Consider the following 23,891-nt stretch of genomic DNA (forward strand, 5'->3'; position numbering starts at 1 on the left):
ATAAACATCCATTCCTGCATTTCAGGCCTGCAACACATTCCAAAAAAAGTTTGGACCGTATAGCATTTACCACTTTGTAATGTTGCCATTCCTTTTCACCACACTTAAAAGACGTTTTGGCACAGAGGATACCAAGTGATTTAGTGTTTCAGCTTTTATTTTGTCCCATTCTTGCTGCAAACACGTCTTAAGATGTGCAATGGTAACGGGGTTGTCGTTGTCGCATTTTTCGTTTCAAAATTCACCACACATTCTCTATTGGGGACAGGTCAGGACTGCCCTTTGCCAAGGGCACTGACACAGCCCCATACCATGACAGACCCTGGCTTTAGAACTTGTTGTTGATAACAGTCTGGATGGTCCTTTTCGTCCTTGGTCCAGAGCACACGGCGTCCATTTTTTCCAAAAAAGACCTGGAATGCTGATTCATCTGACCACAATACACGTTTCCACTGATGGTCCATTTTAGATGCCTCTAAGCCCAGAGAAGTCGACATGGTTTAAGGCTTCTTTTTTGCACAGTAAAGTTTTAAGTGGCATTTGTGCATGTAACTCTGTAATAAAGTGCTTGACAAAGGTTTCCAAAGTAATCCCTTGTCCATGTGGTTATATCAGCTATTGTTGAGTGGGGGTTCTTGTTGTAGTGCCGTCTGAGGGATCGAAGATCACTGGTGTTCAGCTTAAGCTTGCCCCCTTGGCCTTTATGCACTGAAATTCCTCCTGATTTTTTAAATTGTTTTATGATATTATGTACTTTAGAGGGAAAAATATAATCTTTATTTTAGGTACATTGTTTTTAAACATTTCAATAATTTTTTCACACATTTGTTGACAATCTGGAGATCCTCTGGCCATCTTTGCTCATCAAAGCCTTTCCTGGATGCTGCTTTTGTACCAAACCATGATTACAATCACCTGTTGACATCACTTGTTTGGAATCACATCATTATTTAGTTTTTTTTACCTCATTACTAACCCTAAATTGTCTCTGTCCCAACTTTTTTTTGGAATGTGTTGCAGGCCTGAAATGCAGGAATGAAGGTTTATTAACAAATTAAATGAAGTTGAGCAGATAAAACATGAAAACAGCTCAGGCTCATCCTGTCTGCAATCAAATAAAAGTCAAAGTAAATGTAAGGAACACTGCATTTTTATTTTATTTGCATTTTCCATACTGTCCCAACTTTTTCTGATTTGAGGTTGTAGAATAAAAAAAAACCTCAATATATTATTTAGTTAATGCTAATTCTATAAGTATGCTAATGTATTCTGTATTCTATAAATATGCTAATTCCAGAAGGATCATTCACAATCAGTACAGGTATGGCTTCAGGCACTGGGTCCAATTTCAAATAGATGCCACATCTTTTTAAAATCGAGTTTAAAAAGGTACTGGTGCCCCTTACAGATTACATAGAAGACTGCTATATATCTTAATGCAATAAAGTTCAGGAAAACTCAATATATCCTGTTTAAATAATTAAGTGTGTTTGCCGATGATCAGGGTTGTGGCAGGTTCCTAAATATTGTGAAATGCAGCATCCCGATTTAAACGAGGGTCCAGATCTCGGCAGTCACTGTTCCACAATGAGTTCAGTGAATGTGCAGCAGTAATTAACTACGTATAGTATATAGAATGATAGCAGATCTATTATTATCATTATTATAATATTATTATTACTATTATAACTATAGAAATATAAGCATGAGGAAACATAGTGAGACTAGACCATTTATTTAAGTCTAATTGGATAAAATCTTTTAATGTTTCTAGATAGTTTTGACAGTCTGACTTAATGATGGGAAAGATTAATATTAAATTCTTGTAGCATTTGGATAATTGTAGGTAAAGCTGATTACTTGGTAGATGTGTATCGAGGTGAGAATGCATATTTGACCTGGTAAATCCTGGTAAAATGGCACAAACCTCCTGGGTTTTTTTAAGAACACAAAGATGTCACCACTACAGTATATAAAGCTAGATATTGTTGTTTATTTAAAAATGTTTAAAAATGAGAGAAATAGGCACATTATTTTGGCTAAAGGCTTATTTAATAGTTCAAGCAACAACTCTAGTAAGCAGTCTTGACAATAGATCTTGAGACTGGAAATAATAAGGAGCACATCTGATCAGTTAACACTCAGCACGAGGGATTGGCATATAAAACTTTAATCATGTAAATGAAGCCTTTTTCAAAGCCGATCACCCTCAGGACATGCAACAAGAACAACCATTTAAGTAGAATAGGTTTCATAAAATCTATAATTTATGAAAATAGTAATGCTGTTTGGTTCCGTGGATCTGAAATTCTTAGTAATGTTTTAATATGTGATTTATGACTTTTTTAACTAAATAATTTGTTAAGACAGAAGGGTCAAAATTAAACCACAAGGCTGCAAAAACTAATGGCTGTAAATGGCATCAATGTTTGTTTGTTTTGTTTATTAGGATTTTAATGTCATGTTTTACACTCTTTGGTTACATTCATGACAGAAACGGTAGTTACTCATTACACAAGGTTCATCAGTTCACAAGGTTATATTGAACACAGTCATGGACAATTTAGTGTCTCCAATTCTCAAATCATCACTTGCATGTCTTTGGACTGTGGGAGGAAACTGGAGCACCTGGAGTAAACCCACGCAGACATGGGGAGAACATGCAAACTCCACACAGAAAGGACCCGGACCGCCCCACCTGGGGATCGAACCCAGGACCTTCTTGCTGTGAGGCGACAGTGCTACCCAAAATGCCATCAATGACTTTACCACAAAGTGCAAATGTTAGACATTTTTATTTTATTATTTATTATTGTTTATGTTTATAAAAACCTATTTTTGTTAGTATTTTTGGGTACCAAAAGACATTATGTTTGTAAGTCTGAAGGGGATATACGCACTGGAAATATATGAATGAAAAAACAGCACTTGTTTTCCCTCACTGTATATCTCTTTTGGCACACTATTCTACCTGCAATTGTAGTTTAATATCTAGTTTTTATACTTTATTTAATGAAAAACCGTGTAACATAGTGAACATGGCAGTAATATAGAACAGTAAGATGAACATAAACTCTGTGAGCAGAGCCAGTTCAGCATTCAGAAAGTAAGTTTAAATGGTATATGGCAGCAAACAATTCATTTCAAGTGCTAAACATGCTAGTTATTCATTCATATGTTGTCTGTTTTACTACTGGTTTATTCTATTCAGGGTCGCGGTGGGTACAATTCATGGGGCAAAAGGTAGGAAATACCTTAAACGGTCCATAACAGGGCAAACACACACACACACACATTTAGGGCAATTTTAGTATCTTGTGGTATCAATTAATTTGACTACATGTCTTTGGTCAGTGGTAGAAAGCTGGAGCTCCGTGCCCAGGTGGCGCAGTGGGATATTCTGCTAGCACACCAATGCCAAGATTCTGAATTCCTCGGTTCCTCCGGTCGGCTGGGCGCCATCTAGCGGACGTAATTGACAGTGCCTGCGGCAGATACTCATTGGCCACTATATCTGCAGGGTGGGGGCCAGACTATGTGTGGGTGGGTGGGTCTTCATACGCTGCGTAAGGACCCTGATTGGCGGAAGAGATGCCAGTGCAGAGTGCATGGGCGAGAAGAAGAGGGCTGTGCACGTGTCGGAAGAGACGTGTGCAGCGACGTGCTCTATTCGGATGCAATCTGGTATCTCTCAGCAGCGGAAGACAAATTGAGTGAGCTAAATCGGGAGGGAAATGGGGAGAAATGCTTTAAAAAAAAAAAAAAAGAGCCAGAGCTCCAGGAGAAAACCTCCACACAGAAAGGTCCTGGACCAATACACCTGGGAATCAAACTCATAAAGACATTATGATGAGCTTTTTAGCTAGGTGACCAGAGTCCATGCACATTAAATGTGGCTCCTGTAAGAACCCTTCTTCTACACTTTTTGTTTGTTTTGAAAGACTTAAACTATTAGTGAATTTATTCTGCCACAGTTTCCAATTAAAACAAGATTATCTTATACCTAATGCATTTATCCAGAGATATTTTGAGAGTTTGTGTCCCAATAGCACCCCCAGAATTCACCAAACATCAGATATACATTTCAAAACATCACCCAAAAATCAACAAAATACCTCTATATAATTCCTATAATTAAAAATTCAAGCAATAGTAAAAGCAAATGCAAACAAAATATAAAAACTGTGTAAAAATGGAAACCCCCACCAATGCTGAGATCTAGCTCAAATCATCCCTGTGCTATGGGCGACTGGCTGGGTGCCCACATGCAGGTCCTATTGGCTATGCCTGTATGGGAGGAAAAAAGTCAAAAAAATATTGTCACAGTAAAAGTGCAACCTCTGCTGTCCGGTCAAGTCTCCTGTACTAGCATTGGATTATCTCGAGAGCTTAAGATTGTTTCTTCAAACGTGATGTAGGTCTCTCTAAGACACTATTGTGGGCCGGGTGTGGCCGATAACATTGTTTACAGAGGGGGCATGTAATGGTTTCAATTAGCCCTTTTTGGCCAGTATGATGAACAGTGCTAGCGGCATTTTTCTAGATTGATGACTAGATTGAAAGAAAATTGGGTGGGGTGTAAACTCACTGCAATCTCAGTACCAGTTACAAGACAATACCAGTTACAAGACTACTACAATACTCCCTATAAAAAATACATAACAGTCGGTGGGTACTTGCATGAATTCACACCCGTTGGTTTTCCCATTTCATTTCACCATCCTGTCCCACTTTGCAGCTGTAACAGACTCTACTCTTCTTGAATGCCCTCCCCAACCCTGTAATGACACCACCTGCCGTGGAAATCGGTGGCATGGCTCGGTTACAGAATCATGTTTTTCCATCTTGCCAAATATAGCCATCAGCAGAAGGGGCATGAAGGTGCAGATGATTGCCAGTAATCCATGGCTTGTTAACCATTATTTTTTTTAGATGGAAGCATTTCTATTTATCACAGTTTTCATTTCACAGATTTGCCAGCTCCCCTGTTGGCACCTGCTTTCTCTTAAAACTTTAATGCTGGGTTTGTTCGGTGTCGGTTTTCTGCTGGCATCTCTTACTAACAACTTTTTGGGGCACCCTAGAGACAGTGTGATGGCCCTTTCTGGAGCGTGCCCCATATCTGGACCCATGCCTCTGGGTGGGGTGAAGTGCTGCTAATTCATTCAGCATTTTTTGCTAATGTTTTTGTGTCTTTTACTTGATACTTTATTTCTGTTTTTATTTTCCCTTTACTGTTTTTGTTTGTCGCATTTTAGTCATGGTATTGTTCTACCTTGGGTAAGCATCCTGCACATTGTGTTTACTGTCAATTTTTTGCAGGCGCTTGAGCTACACCTGCCACTTCAGTGTCAAGGTGCAATTCTCCCTGTTACAAATACAAATGGTGTTCAATGTGGTTGAGGTCATGGTTTTGTGGAGGAGTTCTTCCTCTTCAAACTCATTAAATTATATCTTTTAGTGCACAATCACTGGACAGAAAAGAGTCCTTACCAAACTGCCGGCACAAGTTAGAAGTTAATAATCGGTTTTATACAGCTGATTTTGTTAGCAATGGCTACAGTCATGTGAAAAAGTTAGGACATCCCATGAGAACCTTTGTCTTTTTGAACATATTTAAACATACAGACATTTGAGCTTTATTTGAACAGAACTGAGAGATGGAGCTTATATAACTAAACAAATAAAACTGAAAAAATTATTTAAACACAAGTTGTAAAATGTAATTAACAAAAATGGAAATTGATTGTGAGGAAAAAGTTAGGACACCCTATGCCCTAATAGCTGGTATTTCCCCCTTTGGCTGAAATAACCTCAATTAGACATTTCGTATAACTATCTTCCAGTCTCTGACATCGACTGTGAGAAAGTTTTTCCCACTCCTCCATGCAGAATTTCTTCAGCTGTGTGAGGTTTGGGGGGTTTCTTGCATGCACAGCTTGTTTCAAATCACCCCACAGCATCTAAATAGGATTAAGATCCAGGCTTCGACTTGACCATTCCAGAACTCTCCATTTCTTTCTTTTGAGCCATTTTTTGGTGGATTTACTGGAATGTTTTGGGTCGTTGTCATGCTGCATGGTCCACTTCCACTTCAGCTTAAGTTTTTGGACAGATGGTCTGACATTTTCCTCAAGCACCCTTTGATACAGTGACGAATTCATCATGGATTCTATAATGGAGAGCTTGGCAGAATTGCAAGAGAGCAGAGAGCTTGGCTGCTGCTGCAAAGCAGCCCCAAACCATGACATTTCCACCTCCATGCTTTACAGTTGGTATGAGGTTCTTGTGCTCAAATGCTGTGTTTGGTTTGCGCCAAACATATCTTCTGTTACTGTGCCCAAAAAATTCAACTTTGGATTCATCTGTCCAAAGCACATTGTTCCAGAAGTCCTGGTCTTTGTCTCGGTGTTTCTCTGGTAAACTTTAGTTTTGCCCTAATGTTTTTTGCCAAGGGTTTCCTTTTTGCACACCTCCCATGAAAATCAAACTTGTGCAGTCTCTTTCTTATGGTAGATGCATGTCCCTTGCCATCAACTGTGGCAAGAGCTACCTGTAGGTCCCGTGATGACATTGTAGGATTATTGGAGACTTCATTATGCATCTTGCGGTCTGCTCTTGGGCTAAACTTGCTAGGAAGTGTTAAATGTGGGGGTGTCCTTACTTTTCCCTCACAATAAATTTCTATTTTTGTTAATTCAATTTTACAACTTGTGGGCCAGTGATAGCTCAGTGGTTAAGGTACTGGACTAGTAAACAGAAGGTTGCCACTGTTAAGTCCCTGAGCAAGGCCCTTAACCCTCAATTGCTCATCGTGTTCCGCTCACTGTGTAAGTCGCTTTGGATAAAAGCGTCTGCTAAGTGCTGAAAATGTAAATGTTAATGTTTAAAATTATTTTTTTTCAGTTTTATTTGTTTAGTTATATAAGCTCCATCTCTCAATACTGTTCAAATGAAGCTCATATGTCCATATGTTTAAATATGTTCAAAAAAACAGAGGTTTTCATGGGGGTGTCCTAACTTTTTCTCATGACTGTATGACTGAAACACCTAAACTTAATAAAGTGTCTATGCACTTTAGCCATGTAGTGTAGGTGTTTGATTTTTAAAAGTCAGGCACTTTTTAGTAGACAGTTCTGTTTTTGGATATTCAAGGAGCCAAGCAAATTGCTACTGGGGACAATTTTATTGTGATTGTTGCCATATTGTTGTGGTTAACGTAAAATGAACACTAGGGGATGCATCAAAACAATTTGTTTTGTTTTCTGTAAAAGCATGGTCGACTCTGACCAGGATTAAATGGTTTATGAAAAAGAAATGTTCTCCATCTGCTTTTTAACTATTGATTCTTCACAGTTGTAAAAATCTTGCTTAATGCAAATAGACACTCTAGTCCAAGTGAGGGCATTTTCCTTTTCTTACACATACACTAGACAGCTATGATTTATGGAATTTCACACGCACTGTGTGTAATTATTTAGTCAATGCAGAAAACTGTGAACTCTAGACCCCCTAACCCTTTATTACTTATAAAAGCTAATGCAAAAACTGAGGCCAAATATCAACTTGGCCAAAATCAGTGCCCAGCCATATAAATGCTCTTTTGAATGATAAACAGATTCCCACAGGCATAAGTCTTGTGTTAAGCCTTGACAGAGGTCACTCTATTTCATTTGATTCCAACGGTGTTCAATGGAAGTTCAGGGCTCTGTGCAGACAACAAGACATGTCTCATTTTTAGTTGTGCTAGAAAAGAAAAAGGTCTTCCCCATGTTGTCACAAATATGATTCATATGATTCATTTTATATAAGTGATTTTATACACCCGTTAGCAATAGTTGTGGTTAAAAATAAGGTGTGTCCACACAGACAATTAAAGGCTGTTTTGTGTAGTTTATGGTGACAAATGGAATGTCCAACAAGCTCATGGATGGGTGTCCAAATCAGTTGGCCGTAGAGTGTATTTTGTACATTTATAATTGTGATTTGAAGTTTTGTTATGAAGTTTTTTTTACAAAAATGCAATTTTTTGCAGTGTGACACATCTCTCCAAAAAGTTATTTAAATAATTATGGTAAACCAGTGAATAACTGAATCCACAAAAAACCAAGAATATTGAGAGATGGTTCAACCCAATAGTTTAAGATAAAAGATAGCTGATTTTGGACAAAAAAGGGTGACTTTAAACACTCAATTTTGTTAATACCTTTGGTAGTGTATGTGAAATGTTTATGTTGTCAAGTGCAATGTTGATCTTAGAAAATCACCTGCACTATGTCTACTGACAACACACACACACCACACACTGACTCTTTATTATGATAAATCAGCACCTAGATTACTTTCATTGTGTTTATTATTCATACAGGCTAGAACTCAATGTCCCTTTTTATTTATGAGATTTAATTGGATAGTTATGGAAACAGCACGATTGAGGGTAAGAGAATAAGGGGGGCTGGAAGGGTACGAGGAATGGGATGAGCTAATCATTTCACTAATTACACCAGCACAACAAAAATGTATATATTGTACATTATCTGCTATACTTATATAATCTATTTATTCAAAAAATTTTTGCCACTGTAGTCACCCTTCATAACTCTGTACTTATATACTAGTCTATACACTGTTCTGAACTTACGTCTTCATTTTACTTATCTGGTCGCTACTGCATTTTAACTGTATTATATGTAAATAATCTCTATCTTGCACTTCTGGTTAGATGCTACTGCATTTCATTGGCACTGTACTTGTACTCTGCACAATGACAATAAAGTTGAATCTAATCTAATCTAATCTAATCATTCACAAGATCAAGGTGCTCATGTTTAAAAAAAATTACACCGTTGGAAACAGTCAAAAGATGGAGACTATTAATAGATGAAATTGTTCTTTTAATTATTAGGGTAAGTTGTTGACCTGAGAGATAAAAAGGAACACACACACACACACACACACACACACACACACACACACACACACACACACACACACACACACACACACGCAAATCCTTTGGGTCTTTTGGAGTAGCAGGTGCTGAAACATGCCTGTACTAGTTTATTCAGTAGCAAACATGTGTAAATGTGTTTGTGGTGTTGTGTGTGTTACTGTTTAAGATGTAATTGTTTCAGTAGGTAATGTTTACAGCTGGTTGCAGAACACCCCCTGGAGAACATTTGGGGGTGTTGTGGAGTAAGTGTCTATTTTAGAAATACTCTCGAGACAGTGTGTACCATATGCAGCAAGTGCTTCTATCAATCATCATGCTCAAGTCACCATAAACTACACAAAAACAGCCTTTAATTGTCTGTGGACACACCTTATTTTTTTTACCACACCTATTGCTAGTGGGTGTATAAAATCAGTTATATAAAATGAATCATATGAATCATATTTGTGACAACACGGGGAAGACCTTTTTCTTTTCTAGCATGACTAAAAGTAAGACATATCTTGTTGTCTGCACAGAGCCCTGAACTCCCATTAAACACCACTGGGATCAAATGATAAAATGGGGGTTCTCATTTATCATTAGTACCTGCCCTTAGAAATGACCAAATGGGCATAAGTACTTACATACTTATAAATTGGTGGTAAAAGTTCCTTCCAGTGGTGTGCTGGCTATTACAGTCACAAAACTGATTCTGATCCCACCAGAGGAGCTGGTTGAAGTTGAAAGGGACAGAGATGCCTGGGCTACATTGCATGCCCTGTTGCCACATTGACCCTGAATGGACAAACAGAAAAGATAATGATGCTGTGTGTTGAAGGATCAAGGCTTATTTTACAAATATTTAACATTGAAAAAACATAATTGCTTGAACCAAATAAAATATATTTGCATATTATATTGTGGCTGAAATAGTCCACCTTCACAAACTAAGCCTGCAACTGCCAAAGCAGACTTGTTCAGTTGTAACATACCAGCATTTCTTTGCTCCATCTGTCTATCTGGAAATGTGGTTTTACACCATACATGAACAGATGTAGTCTATGACTTTACACATGCTGGAAAAGACATGCACTTATCTGAAGTTCTTTTTACCCAGAATTCAGCAATGTTGTGGTGGAGGTCGCAGGAGCAATGCGTAGTTGACTGGAAAAATAAAAGAAAATTTAAAAATTTAACAATGTTATCCACTGAATAACTAATAAAAGTATAAAAATGAAATAAAATGTATATTTTTTATATTACAAATAAAAATTACCAAAAAACTGCCCTGCATTAGTGGAGAACAAACTCTGCACTCAACATGCCAGGAAGTATAGAAAACAGGGACTGACTCGAAAATAAATAAAAAAAGTAGTGCAAATCTGCCAGTTACTTAGTCCACCAGTGAGTACAACCTAAACACTAATTACTGGAACCAGACAGGGGAACTACACATGGAAAAAACCTGAGACTGATTTTCCACAGATCAGTCTTGACAGCTTAAAACCACTAGCAAACGTGCTGTTTAAAAAGCCAGAGAGTGCATCAGGCAATCCGAAAATCAGACGTTTAAAGGACTCTTCTCATGAAAACCCATATCTAAAATCTATGTACTTAGCACACACTTTTACCCAAAGCAGCTTACATTTGTAACCAAACACAACTTGAGCAATTGTGGGTCAAGGGCCTTGCTCAGGCACCCGACAGTGGCAGTTTGGCAGTGGTGGGGCTTTAACGGCATCTCTCTGATTACTAGTCCAGTACCTAAACTGCTAAGATACCACTGCCCAATGTTTATGTAAATGAGGCAACACAAATCAGACATATAAGCATGTTCTCAAATCCCAGCCTGTGAAACAAAATTCCATGGTCATGTTAATAAGGGACCTAAACTCCTAGCATACTCCTGGCTAATTTACACCTGTTTTTGGGAGGCGAAGTAAATAATGTTTATTGGCAAAAATTCTGCAGATTTAGGCTAATTTCACATTCTACCCATGATATTAACTTAAAATTGGGGATGTTGTAAAGTGCTGTAGACTAATTATGTTAAAACTCTTTCTTTGGCCACCAAATGTTTAAAGAAAAATACACTATGCTAAGTGTTAAGCATGAATGTGAATCATCTTCTCAGAATGTGTCTGCACCTTCTTTTCAGCTAGAACTAGCGTATGACTTTGACCATCACAAGTTAATAATGAGATGGCCAGTCGCTCTGATAAGCTTTGAAAAGCCCCTTCTTGGCACATGCTTCTGTCTGGATAAATCATGTGCAGTTAAACAGTGACCTTTTACAATGGCATGAATAGTCACAGAGATATGGAATATGGTGAATAGAAGCATGACAAATAGGGGAAGCATGCAAATTGCGATTCAGTGGCTTACTGCCATATTTGTTTGAAATATTTTTAAAACATATACATGAAACTAAGTAAAATGATTGTATGCCTGTCAAATTAATGTTAAAACTGGAATATTTAAATGTAATTTAAATTTAATCCAAAAATGTTTTATCTCTTTTAAATTTACATTAAATTTGCTTTGGTCAAAATTCTTAATTATTCCACAAATTACAGTTAATGCACTTAGTAGACATCAGCTTTTCAGCTAAAACACCAACATCTGTACCGCATACAAATGTTTTAATATTTTTTCTAAATCAAAGGTATTAAATATTCTATGTAGCACTCACAGCAAGAAGGTCCTGGGTTCGATTCCCAGGTCGAGAAGTCCGAGTTTGCATGTTCTCCCTGAGTCTGCCACATGTGTTTCCTGGTGCCTCAGTTGTCAGAGTCCAAAAACATGCAGTCAGTTTAAATGAAAACACAAAAAATTCATCTAGGTATGAGTGTGGTGTGTGTTTGTCCTGTGATGGACTGGTGACCTGTCCATGGTGTTTCCTGCCTTCACCCAGTGATTCAGAACCACTGCAGTGGTAAAACATATAGTGAATTATGTATTCTTCATATTACAAACTATGCTAACTAAAGTTCTGAGATTAAAATCTGAAATCAATGCTTTTTTGACCACATAACAATATTAATACAGTAGAATAAGAAATAGCTTGTGTTTGACCTGCATTTAACAGTATGTCCACATACTGCCATTCTAAAACAAATGAAGAATATGGACTAAATAGCGTTGGCGTCATGAGCACGCATGTAGTGTGTACAGCTCAGCATTCTAATTAGGTCTCCAATATTGTCTGTCATTGAGCCTCAGATTATTTTCAGTCATGTTGTTTGCATCTGCATAGCAGTTAGCAGAGTGTATTTTTCTTTTGCACAATGACTAGTCAATAGTCCAACGAATAAGGGGAAAGAAAGCCATATACTAAGAATAAACCTTTTTCAGCATTTTACAAGTACATAGAGCAGAAGAGGGGGCTGTTTACCAAATATCATGTTTTTTACTAATTTAAAATCGTATAAGCCCTCCAGCCTCCCAGCTAAAGTAATGTCCCTCCTTTGTTCCATGTAGCAAAAAATGGTTTTAGGGCCCTTACGGCAAAGGGCTCTGAACTAGTGGTGTTGGTTATCAACTTGTAATGGCCAAGTGTCTATGGCTACAGAAAAAATTTGAAAAAGGAAGCAGCAAGCTGAGAGTACAATTTAATCAGCTGGCAGCTGTCCAAGGTTCTGAAATTTCTAAAAATGAAATGTAATGTATTTTTAGCCGTTGTCAATTAAGGACATTTTCGGTTGCTTCAGCAGTGTCACAAACACACACACACACACACGTCTTATTAGATATTTTTAGATCTTCAAACAACACAAACACACAACACAAAATCTTTTTTCCACCAAACCATAACAAGACCCCGGTTGTTAAAAATACCAAATCTGTTTTGGCCAATGTAATACTATGCTGTTCATAGAAGATTATCATATAAGTTCTAAGTATCATTAAGTGGTTCTTGTTTATTCTAAATACATCTTACACTGATCAGCCATAACATTAAAACCACCTCCTTGTTTCTACACTCACTGTCCATTTTATCAGCTCCACTTACCATAGAAGTACTTTGTAGTTCTACAATTACTGACTGTAGTCCATCTGTTTCTCTGCACACTTTTAAAACCTGCTTTCTTCCTGTTCTTCAATGGTCAGGACCCCCACAGAGCATATATTATTTAGGTATCATTCTCAGCACTGCAGTGACAATGACATGGTGGTGGTGTGTTAGTGTGTGTTGTGCTGGTATGAGTGGATCAGACACAGCAGCGCTGTTGGAGTTTCTAAATACCGTGTCCACTCACTGTCCACTCTATTAGACATGCCTACCTAATTGGTCCACCTTGTAGATGTAAAGTCAGAGACGATCACTCATCTATTGCTGCTATTTGAGTTGGTCATCTTCTAGACCTTCATCAGTGGTCACAGGACGCTGCCCACAGAGCAATGTTGGCTGGATGTTTTTGGTTGTTGGACTATTCTCAGTCCAGCAGGGACATTGAAGTGTTTAAAAACTTTATCGTCATTGCTGTGTCTCATCCACCAGCAAAACACACACTAACACACCACCACCACCATGTCGCTGTCACTGCAGTGCTAAAAATAACCCACCACCCAAATAATACCTGCTCTGTAGTGGTCCTGGGAGAGTCCTGACCATTGAAAGACAGCATGAAAGGGGGCTAACATAGCATGCAGAGATATAGATGGACTACAGTCAGTAATTGTAGAACTACAAAGTGCTTCTATATGGTAAGTGGAGCTAATAAAATGGACAGTGAGTGTAGAAACAAGGAGGTGGTTTGGTTGATCGGTGTATAGTCTTTAAATGTTTTGGAATCTTCTGTGACTTTCTGGGTAATTGTCACCCAGACCTTTACTTTCACCCCATTCCAAGTTTTCTCTTTTTAGTAAATACTGGCTCTCATAGTGGTTTGGGGGAGTCCTAAAGCCTTAGTTATGCCTTACAGAATTATGTAATTTGCCAGTTTTTTTTCCCTCAACCTTTTACAGTAATTTAAAGGTAAACACTTCTCTTTGATAATAGGGTTCAACATGACTAAGATTTACTGGGACAACTACATTTTCACAAAATGAAATTATTTGAAATTCTAAAAATATTTTAATACTGTTATGATCTTCATAAATTTTAATGATTTCACACCCCCCTCCCTTCCCTGTTCATCTGTTCTTGCAGCTTTGTGCTCAGGTGTTATTGTTCCTGTGTATGAACACTGCTGGTGTGTTTATCAGTTACCTGGCAGACCGTGCCCAGCGCCAGGCCTTCCTGGAGACACGCAGGTGTATCGAGGCTCGCCTCCGCCTGGAAACTGAGAACCAGAGACAGGTGTGTATATGCTTAAGGTGGGGAGGGGGTTATGGTTAACTGACAAAACAATTAACAATGCAGACCCCTCAGACACTGTATTGTAATATACCCAACGTAACAAAATAAACAGTGCAGTCGAATACACAGCATGGTTGCAACATCCACATCAACAGGAGTCCCACTTAACTGTCAAATGATACCCTCTTTAACAAACCGCATGAGAGCTCTCTGAGAAGAAGAAAAAGGGAGCTTGAATCAAAGAGAGAAAGAAAAGATGGGCAAGAAAGGGAAAAGGAAGTATTCCCATAAGAAGCTTGAGAACCTTATTCTTAACCTTGTGTCTCATGTGATTGGCCTTCTCATCTTTAAATCAATTACATTTCCTTTGCTCACCCGTGGGCATGGATTTCCGGGAAGAGGAATAACGTAGGAACATTGTGTGCGTTTATGTGTGTGTGCGTGCGTTGATGTGTGTGTGCTTGTTCTTAGGACTGCTTTCTCTGTACTTTTTCTTGAAATTCAAAACTACCCAAAGAGATGGGGAGTAAAAATCTACCTACATCAACAAAAGTATGTGAACACCCCTTTTAATCAATCATCCAGCATGCAACAGCACAGACGAACTGAATTAAAACCTTTTACTCTCAAAAAAGTAATTTCATCACATTTTACTGCTAGAATGTTTTCAGTCAGCTGCAGGTGATGTTTTTGTAAATCAAGAGCATCTACTAGAAAAGGAAACAGTTGGTCAGCCCACATGTGCTCATACAATGGAACTGTCAAGTGATGAACTGCAAATGGACCATCGAGTGCTGAACTCTCTGGAAGTGCAGACTGCCTCTGGACATGTCAAGAATTATTTGTCAAGAGCTTTATGGTTGGGTCTCTATTGCCAAGCAGCTGCAAACAAGCTTAAGATCCCTGTATACAGTTGCAATCAGACATTCTCAAAGAAAAGAATCTTCATATATCATCAACCTGTGCCAACCTGGTTTCCATGGTTTACAATTTAGGCAGGAAATGTACTTTTGAAAAATGATTGCTATTGAATTAAATTACACATGTTGCCCCTGTGCCAGGAGCGCCTGGTCCTGTCAGTGTTGCCACGCTTCGTGGTGCTGGAGATGATTAATGACATGAGTAATGTGGAGGACGAAAATCTGCAGCACCAGTTTCATCGCATCTACATCCATCGCTATGAAAATGTCAGGTAAGAACAAATCCTTCTCTAGTATTTTTGTAACATGAGTTTTATTTCTGCTGGAGCTTTAATGTTTTAAAAAATGTTTCTGTCTTACCAAATGGTTTCAGGTCCTGATAAAAATGTTAGATGTAGAGAACAGAAGCTGACTAAATAGGATTACATAACATCTATAAAAGCAGTAATTTCATCCAGAACATTTTAGTGGGTATGGCCACTTTTGTGCCACAGTCTATTTGCAATACCCTCCAAAATAGCTATTGAGGCATGTTTACCACCATGACCTGTCCTATTACACCTAATTATTAAAGAACTGAGGACACTAATTGTTGCAGTTAGTTGAATTTTGCCTTTGACTTTCAACTGTAATGGGGTTTGTCGCGCCTCACTGTTGAAGCTCAAGGTGAAGCCCTGCACTTTCAAGAATGGAAAATGATCAAGATGCTTGACCAGGGTAGTACAATGGTATGGCTAAAAAATCCAAAAGACAATGGCTTTTCCACCTTTCACTGCTAACAGTCTGGATGGTATATTTCATCTTTGGCACTCAGTGTTATTAACTCAGTGTTATCCATCCAAAAAAACAGACTGAAATGTGGACTTATCTGACCACAGCACACATTTCACTGTCTTTGGTCCATCTGAGATGAACTCAAGCCCAGAAAACTTAGCAGCATTTCTGCATAGAACTGATGTATGGCTTTCTACCTGTGCAATAAAGTTTCAGACTGCATTCAGGCAACCTGTGTTGAGTGATAATGGTTTTCTGAAGTATTCCTGAGCCCATGTGGCTATATTTATCACAGTAGCATGATAATTTCTCATGCATTGCAGTCTGAGGGCTCAAAGGTCAAGTACATTCAGCAGTGATTTCAAGACTTATTCCATATGTTCCAAATTAAAACGTTGTTACTGAATCCGTTAAAATCTGAGCAGTACTATCTGCTGGCCAGGTGTCTACACAGACATGCTTGCCTATGTCTGGCTGGGCCAGGTGGCTGAAGCCCTGCAAAGAATTGGCACCCTGTTAAGGGTATTTCTCTCTGCGGCCAGTGTTTCCTGCTGGAATAAAATAAAATTATATTATGTATTGTAGAAGGTACAGTAAACAGTACCTAAAGTCCTCAGTCTCTCATTAAATTATTCTGTGATTCAAAAAATGTGGATAAATCTCTACAAAACATTATAACTTTACAACATAAACATTATAAAGGGATACAATTAAGTCCTTTTTTATTAATGTGTTTTTGTTTTTATAAAGAACGTGTTAATATAATTTAATACTTAATTAGCGGTTTGTATACATTGTTTAGTTATTGTTGTCACAAATGTCAGTCAGTGAGGCATCTACATTTGTAAAATTAAATAGCAAAAAATAAAAATAGAAATAGAAGTTTAATATAGGAAATTCATTTTTCTTTAAGATGGAATTGGAACAAACACAGTATTTAGGGAACTCAGGTGGCACCGTGGTCTTGCACTAGCTCACCACTACTGAGGTCTCAACCTGACCTGGACATCCAAACAGTATTTAGTAATCAGTGTTTTAATTTATTGACTTCTGCATGCAAATTTCTCACCGATTATTACAACTTAAATATAGCTATTTTGACTGTCCATGTATTTTGACTGTCCATGGAACAATAGTGTCTTATGCAGGGTTGAAAAAAACTCTAAACCTTATGCTGAGAGGATGAAATGTTTAATACTATACAAAGACAAGCAAGCTTTAATTGATCATTAACTGCAATTTAAGAAAGAAGCTCCTGTTTTTGTGTTTGTCAGTGATTGACAATACATTTTAGTTGAGCTTTAAAATGCTGAAGCAGGGGCTTTTTTGCTGCATGGTGGTTTCTGAGTCCATGTCTATGTAAAGCTTGCCTGACAGTGTACAGTGAGACATCAGGCTATTTCTGTCTTATGGTAAATCTGTTTTTGGTGGTTCTTGAAGTACATGTAGTAATTAAATTATTAGTAATATAGTAATAGTAAATATAGTAATTATATTTTTTCCAGTGTGTGTTTCTCTTTCCAATTTTGGCAGGAAAACACATGCAGAGATGTATAGCAAAACTTTTAATAATAACAAAAGACAAGGTAAGGTTACATAATTTAAACAAGACAGGGGTACACAAGACCAGACACTAACAAATGCCTTAAGCTAAATGTTAAGCTAAACATGAACAATGCTAAATTAAACACACATGAATTAAGCTAAATGCTAAACTAAATGTTATGCTAACTGCTAAGCTAACACTAATCTAAACATACAAGAAACCTATACCCTAAGCTAAGCTAACACTTGCTAACAAAAAACATTGACTAACACAATACATAAACAAGACTAACTCTAAACAAGACTTCTAAACATAGACAAAAGTTATGGAAAAGGGCATGGACAAACCTGACAAATATGAGCTAACAGGCGCTAACAGGAGCTAACAGGAGCTAGTGATGTCAACCTCGAAACTCGTATTCAAAACTGAATCGATTCATTTGAAGCTCAGTGTTTCCAAACGTTGCTTCGAAGACCATATCAAAATGAAAAAGTCACTTGACTGTCCCGAAAAAGGTTTCATTACATCACGCTGTTTCGAAACGTTTCGAAACTGATCAATTGTATGTGTCACAAGCGCAAGTGGTTGCACGAGCACTTCCCCTTTTGATATAATAAATAATGTATAATAAATAATGGTAAATTTCAAGGACACTCATTATATGACAGAATGATGTTTCATACCACTATCAAAACACACTTCTTTCAGTGATCTACAAGACAGATGTTACTGTTAGACCACTGATTGGACACTAGATGTCACTGTGGTGTGATGATTTGAACGTTTCACAAGCTCGAATTAGTAACAGGCGCTAACAGGTGCTAACAGGAGCTAACAGGCAAACCAAAATCACTAGTGCCTGTAAAGTCAAGGCAAAATAGTCTCCGCCGACTGATCCACAACTGCAGCCTTATATGCATTGAGCATTAGCCCTCAACAAGGTGCAGTTGTGGACCATAATCTGAAGACCAATCTCAATGCGGGGGTGTTGGCTTAACCCTGAAAATAAACACTCCAGCATGTGCTCCTGGAGAAAGGGGCATGGCACATGAACACTCCAAGAGCACAGACAGACGTGGTACGTGACAAGTAACAGAATGAGATCAGCTGCAAACCCACAACTGTGTTAGCACACATGCCACTTACAAGTGAATGTGAAATTGTAACTTTAGCGCAACTGAACGTATTTTCCTTTCTTAGCTCTTTTCATTTTTACCACAATTACTGCAATCATGATGCACAATAATTATCTGATTAGTATCTGCCCTGTAGTCACATAGTTTCATTTCTCCACTCTTTAAATGACTTGACAAGGTTCATAAATCACAGTGAACTGTTATGAGGGGAGAGGAAGGACCCAAAGATGCGGAGAACAAATCATAATTCAAATCATATTTTTATTTAACAGTAAATAATAGTAAACAAAAGACAACATAAAAGGGAAAAATAACGGGAACGGGGCGGTGAACACCGAATGAAGCCGCTGGCGCCGCAGGCAACTGAAAAAGAAAAAACACATAAGGAAAGGGGAAGCGCGGGGCACGAACCCGGATCGCTCAGGAGCGAGGTGTTCGCTTAACTCACCGTGACATTTAGCCATGAGAGAGGGAAGAAGGAGCGCTGTGGGTGCCGACCCACCGGTGAGCCAGTCGATGAGAAAACAAACAAAACAAAATAACAAAATACAGCTTTTAAATAAAAGCTGTTCCGGCCTTGTCACCAGCACTAACTGTGCTAGGAAGGGGCCGGAGCCAAAACGGCTTAAGATAAAAGCCACTCCGGCATTGTCACCCGCACTAGTTGTGCTGGGAAGGAGCCGGAGCCAAAACGGCTTAAAATAAAAGCCACTCCGGCATTGTCACCCGCACTAGCTGTGCTGGGAAGGAACCGGAGCCAAAACGGCTTAGAATAAAAGCCACTCCGGCATTCTCACCAGCACTAGCTGTGCTATGAAGAGTGAGAAAACAAACAAAACAAAATGTAACAAAATACAGCTTTTAAATAAAAGCTGTTCCGGCATTGTCACCAGCACTAGCTGTGCTGGGAAGGAGCCGGAGCCAAAACGGCTTATAATACAGGTCACTCCGGCATGGTCACCAACCCCTAATAGGCTGGGAAGGAGCCGTAACGGACCAGAAGAGAGAAGGGCGATAATGCCAAAAGCACAGATTCGAACCGGTGCTGAGGGGAATGACAAAGCCGTGGCTTAACCCACTCAGCCAAAGCGGTTGAGGGGAATCTGCTTAAAGCGGTTGAGGGGAATCTGCTTAAAGCTTTTGGCTAAAGAGCCTGCTGCCCAGTGAACGTTAGCCCAGCGCTAACCCGCTGCTAACATTGCATGCGGTGGCTGGTTACAAAACGCCAAACAAAAGACAGCACGAGGGCTGCCCGAAATCGCACCAGCTGTCCCAAACAAAATAAACTAACCCTGGCTTACCTCGGCCTTGCGACCTACGCACCCTAACGCCCTAGAAGGCGCCAGGGGTAACCCGGTGTCCCTAAAAAAAGAAAGTGGTGCCGTGCTGGAAAGCCACCATGCCAAACAAAAGGAAAGGATCAGCAAACAAAAGGTGCGACGCCTGCAGCCTGGCGACAGCCCCTTAAATAGGGGAACTGCAGCTGCAGGTCGTTTGCCCTAACGAGCTGGCCGCCTATTTGAGGCCGCTCTTAATTGCTCTGTAATGCCTGCGACGTCAGGAACGAGTGGTCGGTTCTACTGACGACGCAGACACCTTACAGTACCCCCTCCTGAAAGGGACCTCTCCTGAGGTCCCTAGCCCCGCAGTCTGATTCCCCTTGGGTTGCCTCAAGCCACCAAGGAAAGCCACCGGGGAGGGCTCCCCCAAAAAAAATTTTGGGAGGGAATGGGGGGTTCTCCGCTGGGTCCATACTGGTCGCACCTTACTGTTATGAGGGGAGAGGAAGGACCCAAAGATGCGGAGAACAAATCATAATTCAAATCATATTTTTATTTAACAGTAAATAATAGTAAACAAAAGACAACATAAAAGGGAAAAATAACGGGAACGGGGCGGTGAACACCGAATGAAGCCGCTGGCGCCGCAGGCAACTGAAAAAGAAAAAACACATGAGGAAAGGGGAAGCACGGGGCACGAACCCGGATCGCTCAGGAGCGAGGCGTTCGCTTAACTCACCGCGACATTTAGCCATGAGAGAGGAAAGAGCTCCTGCGCTCTATAAGGAGCGCTGTGGGTGCCGACCCACCGGTGAGCCAGTCGATGAGAAAACAAACAAAACAAAATAACAAAATACAGCTTTTAAATAAAAGCTGTTCCGGCCTTGTCACCAGCACTAACTGTGCTAGGAAGGGGCCGGAGCCAAAACGGCTTATGAAAAAAGCCACTCCGGCATTGTCACCAGCACTAACTGTGCTAGGAGGGAGCCGGAGCCAAAGCGGCTTATGATAACAGCCACTCCGACATTGTCACCAGCACTAGCTGTGCTGGGAAGGAGCCGGAGCCAAAACGGCTTATAAAAAAAGCCACTCCGGTATTGTCACCAGCACTAGCTGTGCTGGGAAGGAGCCGGAGCCAAAACGGCTTATAATACAGGTCACTCCGGCATGGTCACCAACCCCTAATAGGCTGGGAAGGAGCCGGAACGGACCAGATGAGAGAAGGGCGATAATGCCAAAAGCACAGATTCGAACCGGTGCTGAGGGGAATGACAAAGCCGCGGCTTAACCCACTCAGCCAAAGCGGTTGAGGGGAATCTGCTTAAAGCTTTTGGCTAAAGAGCCTGCTGCCCAGTGAACGTTAGCCCAGCGCTAACCCGCTGCTAACGTTGCATGCGGTGGCTGGTTACAAAACGCCAAACAAAAGACAGCACGAGGGCTGCCCGAAATCGCACCAGCTGTCCCAAACAAAATAAACTAACCCTGGCTTACCTCGGCCTTGCGACCTACGCACCCTAACGCCCTAGAAGGCGCCAGGGGTAACCCGGTGTCCCTAAAAAAAGAAAGTGGTGCCGTGCTGGAAAGCCACCATGCCAAACAAAAGGAAAGGATCAGCAAACAAAAGGTGCGACGCCTGCAGCCTGGCGACAGCCCCTTAAATAGGGGAACTGCAGCTGCAGGTCGTTTGCCCTAACGAGCTGGCCGCCTATTTGAGGCCAAGCTCTTAGTTGCTCTGTAATGCCTGCGACGTCAGGAACGAGTGGTCGGTTCTACTGACGCCGCAGACACCTTTATGTATATTATTCATATTCTCACATGAGAATATGAATAATTTTGCATTGACCATTTCTCCATAGTTTGGACTACATAATTATTATGGCATACTCACAATAGATGTTATTTTACTGACTTATAAAGTCCCTTTTAGACACTGACTTTTTTTGTTAGCACATTTGCATCTGTTTCAACTCACAAAATCTCAAAAAAATAAGGCATGAATGCACAACGTTTGGTACAGTAAAGCTTATTTACGTTGGCACCAGGCATCTTGTTGATCTGTCACAGCTGTTTATAAGATACTGGATTTCTTGTCAGCTTAGATCACACTTTAGTTGGTAAAGCAGGACAGCACAGAATGTGTGGCGATTAATGAATAAAAAATGATCATAAATTAATTTCTGTTTTTTACTGACAGTCAAATGCATCATCAGAATAGAACTGTTAAATTGAATAAAACATGCTAGTAACAAGACCAACATTTCTGTGTATGTGTGTGTGTGTGTGTGTGTGTTTTCCCGCAGTATTCTCTTTGCTGATGTTAAGGGTTTTACTAACCTGTCCACCACGCTCTCAGCTCAAGAGCTTGTCCGAATGCTCAATGAGCTCTTTGCACGCTTTGATCGCCTTGCACATGTGAGTAATCAAAAATGACACAGACACATACACTACTGTAGAATATGACATGTAAAATAATACTGTAATATTATATGCAGCTTGAAGAGTGAGAACATTGTTTCTGTGTTCATTTCCTGTGGTGGTAAATAAATATCTCTATGATTATAGGGTTACATTCAACCTTGTGCAGACTGAATCTGAAAGGTTCCTAGAAGTTTTTACAAACGCTATTTTAGCATACATTTGTAAAATGTAATTCCTAATTATCTTTATTTAACTGGTATTTAATGGGGAAAAAAAGTACAAAGAAAAGGCTTTTTTTAAGTTTTGGTTGAGCAACTTGGTTGTGATTTGTACATGTAAACAATTTTTTAATTTGATACATTCAGAAAATGTTGGAAAAAGGCAAAATGAGAGTGAAAAGCTTATAGAATATTCAAATGACACCATGTTTGAAACATTGCAAAATAAGCAGATGAAAGAGTAAGGTAAACGTATCATGACTAAATATAAGGGCTGTCGTTAATGTTTTAATGTTTTAAAAAAATTAATCGAGATTACAATTTTTAATCAAACAATTTTTATTGGGCTGTTTGTGCCACGTAAATAAGTGTCTCTGTGGTCATTTGCGCTGCTTTAACACAGTAACATTGTGATTTTACTGCAGTGATAATAACACGGCTCTTTCTCCAATTTGTGTCATGAGTTACAAATTGCTCGAGCAGCTGCTGCTACATATTGCGAAATATCGGGTATTTTAAATAATCATTTTCAAAAAGCGTGAGAAATCATCACTAGACAAAATTTCAGTTATTAATTGACGCTTTAATATCATCTTGGGTCAGAGCACGGATTTGTCTCATCAGGCATCTGCACTCACAAATACGCGTTTTTGTCTTTATTTCAGATAAATTGATTAACGATGTGGGTCAACATGACGTTATACATGTTGCACAGGGGCGTAACTACAGGGGGGGGGGGTCCTCCACGACATGAACTCAACCACTCACCTCACTGCCCCTCCATTGGCTGCACTCGCCAGGTTGTTATTATTATATTACAATATTTTCATTAAGTAAGATTAAAATAACTAAATATATATTATGAGCGCCTGTTTTCAGAGGCAGGGTTATGAAAAGGAAAAGATCCTCACTTTTGTCAGATAATGTGAACAGACTTGTCATTTTAAATAACTGGCTGAAAGATGGGTAGCTCTTAACAACTCTATATGGGCATTGGCTGGCTTTCTAAAAATAATTTAGATTTAATAATTTTATCTTAATTTTATGAATGTTTTTATTGGTAAACATGTTCTTACAATAAAAATGTGCATAACTCTTCAAATTGTGCTTAGTTATTAGTTAGCGATTAATTGCGATTAATTTGGTTCTTTAATCGCGATTAATCGCGATTAAATTTTTTTTTTATCGCGTGGCAGCCCTACTAAATATAAAAGTAGGATCCACCAAAAGTTCATTCTTTACTAGCAAATATTGGTCATGGCTCAAACTTTACTAGAAAATTGTCAATCAGCCAATTTCTTGCAAGATTGTTTTTTGTTTTTTTGTTTTTTTTGCTATCCGCTGTGCATAATATTGTGATGG

At 39.2% G+C, this 23,891-nt stretch overlaps 1 protein-coding gene across 3 annotated transcripts in view; it reads left to right on the forward strand.

The window, feature by feature from the left end:
* adcy8 (adenylate cyclase 8 (brain)) overlaps window positions 1-23,891 on the forward strand; it is a 110,537-nt gene that overhangs the window by 15,716 nt on the left and 70,930 nt on the right. For all 3 annotated transcript variants that reach the window (XM_062988179.1, XM_062988177.1, XM_062988178.1), the window contains exons 2-4: window positions 14,088-14,237; window positions 15,299-15,429; window positions 22,194-22,305. In XM_062988179.1, coding sequence (XP_062844249.1) covers window positions 14,088-14,237; window positions 15,299-15,429; window positions 22,194-22,305 — 393 coding nt within the window. The remainder of the gene's footprint in view (window positions 1-14,087; window positions 14,238-15,298; window positions 15,430-22,193; window positions 22,306-23,891) is intronic.

The sequence above is a fragment of the Trichomycterus rosablanca genome, chromosome 25, assembly GCF_030014385.1.
Source record: "Trichomycterus rosablanca isolate fTriRos1 chromosome 25, fTriRos1.hap1, whole genome shotgun sequence".
Taxonomy (NCBI): Eukaryota; Metazoa; Chordata; class Actinopteri; order Siluriformes; family Trichomycteridae; genus Trichomycterus; species Trichomycterus rosablanca.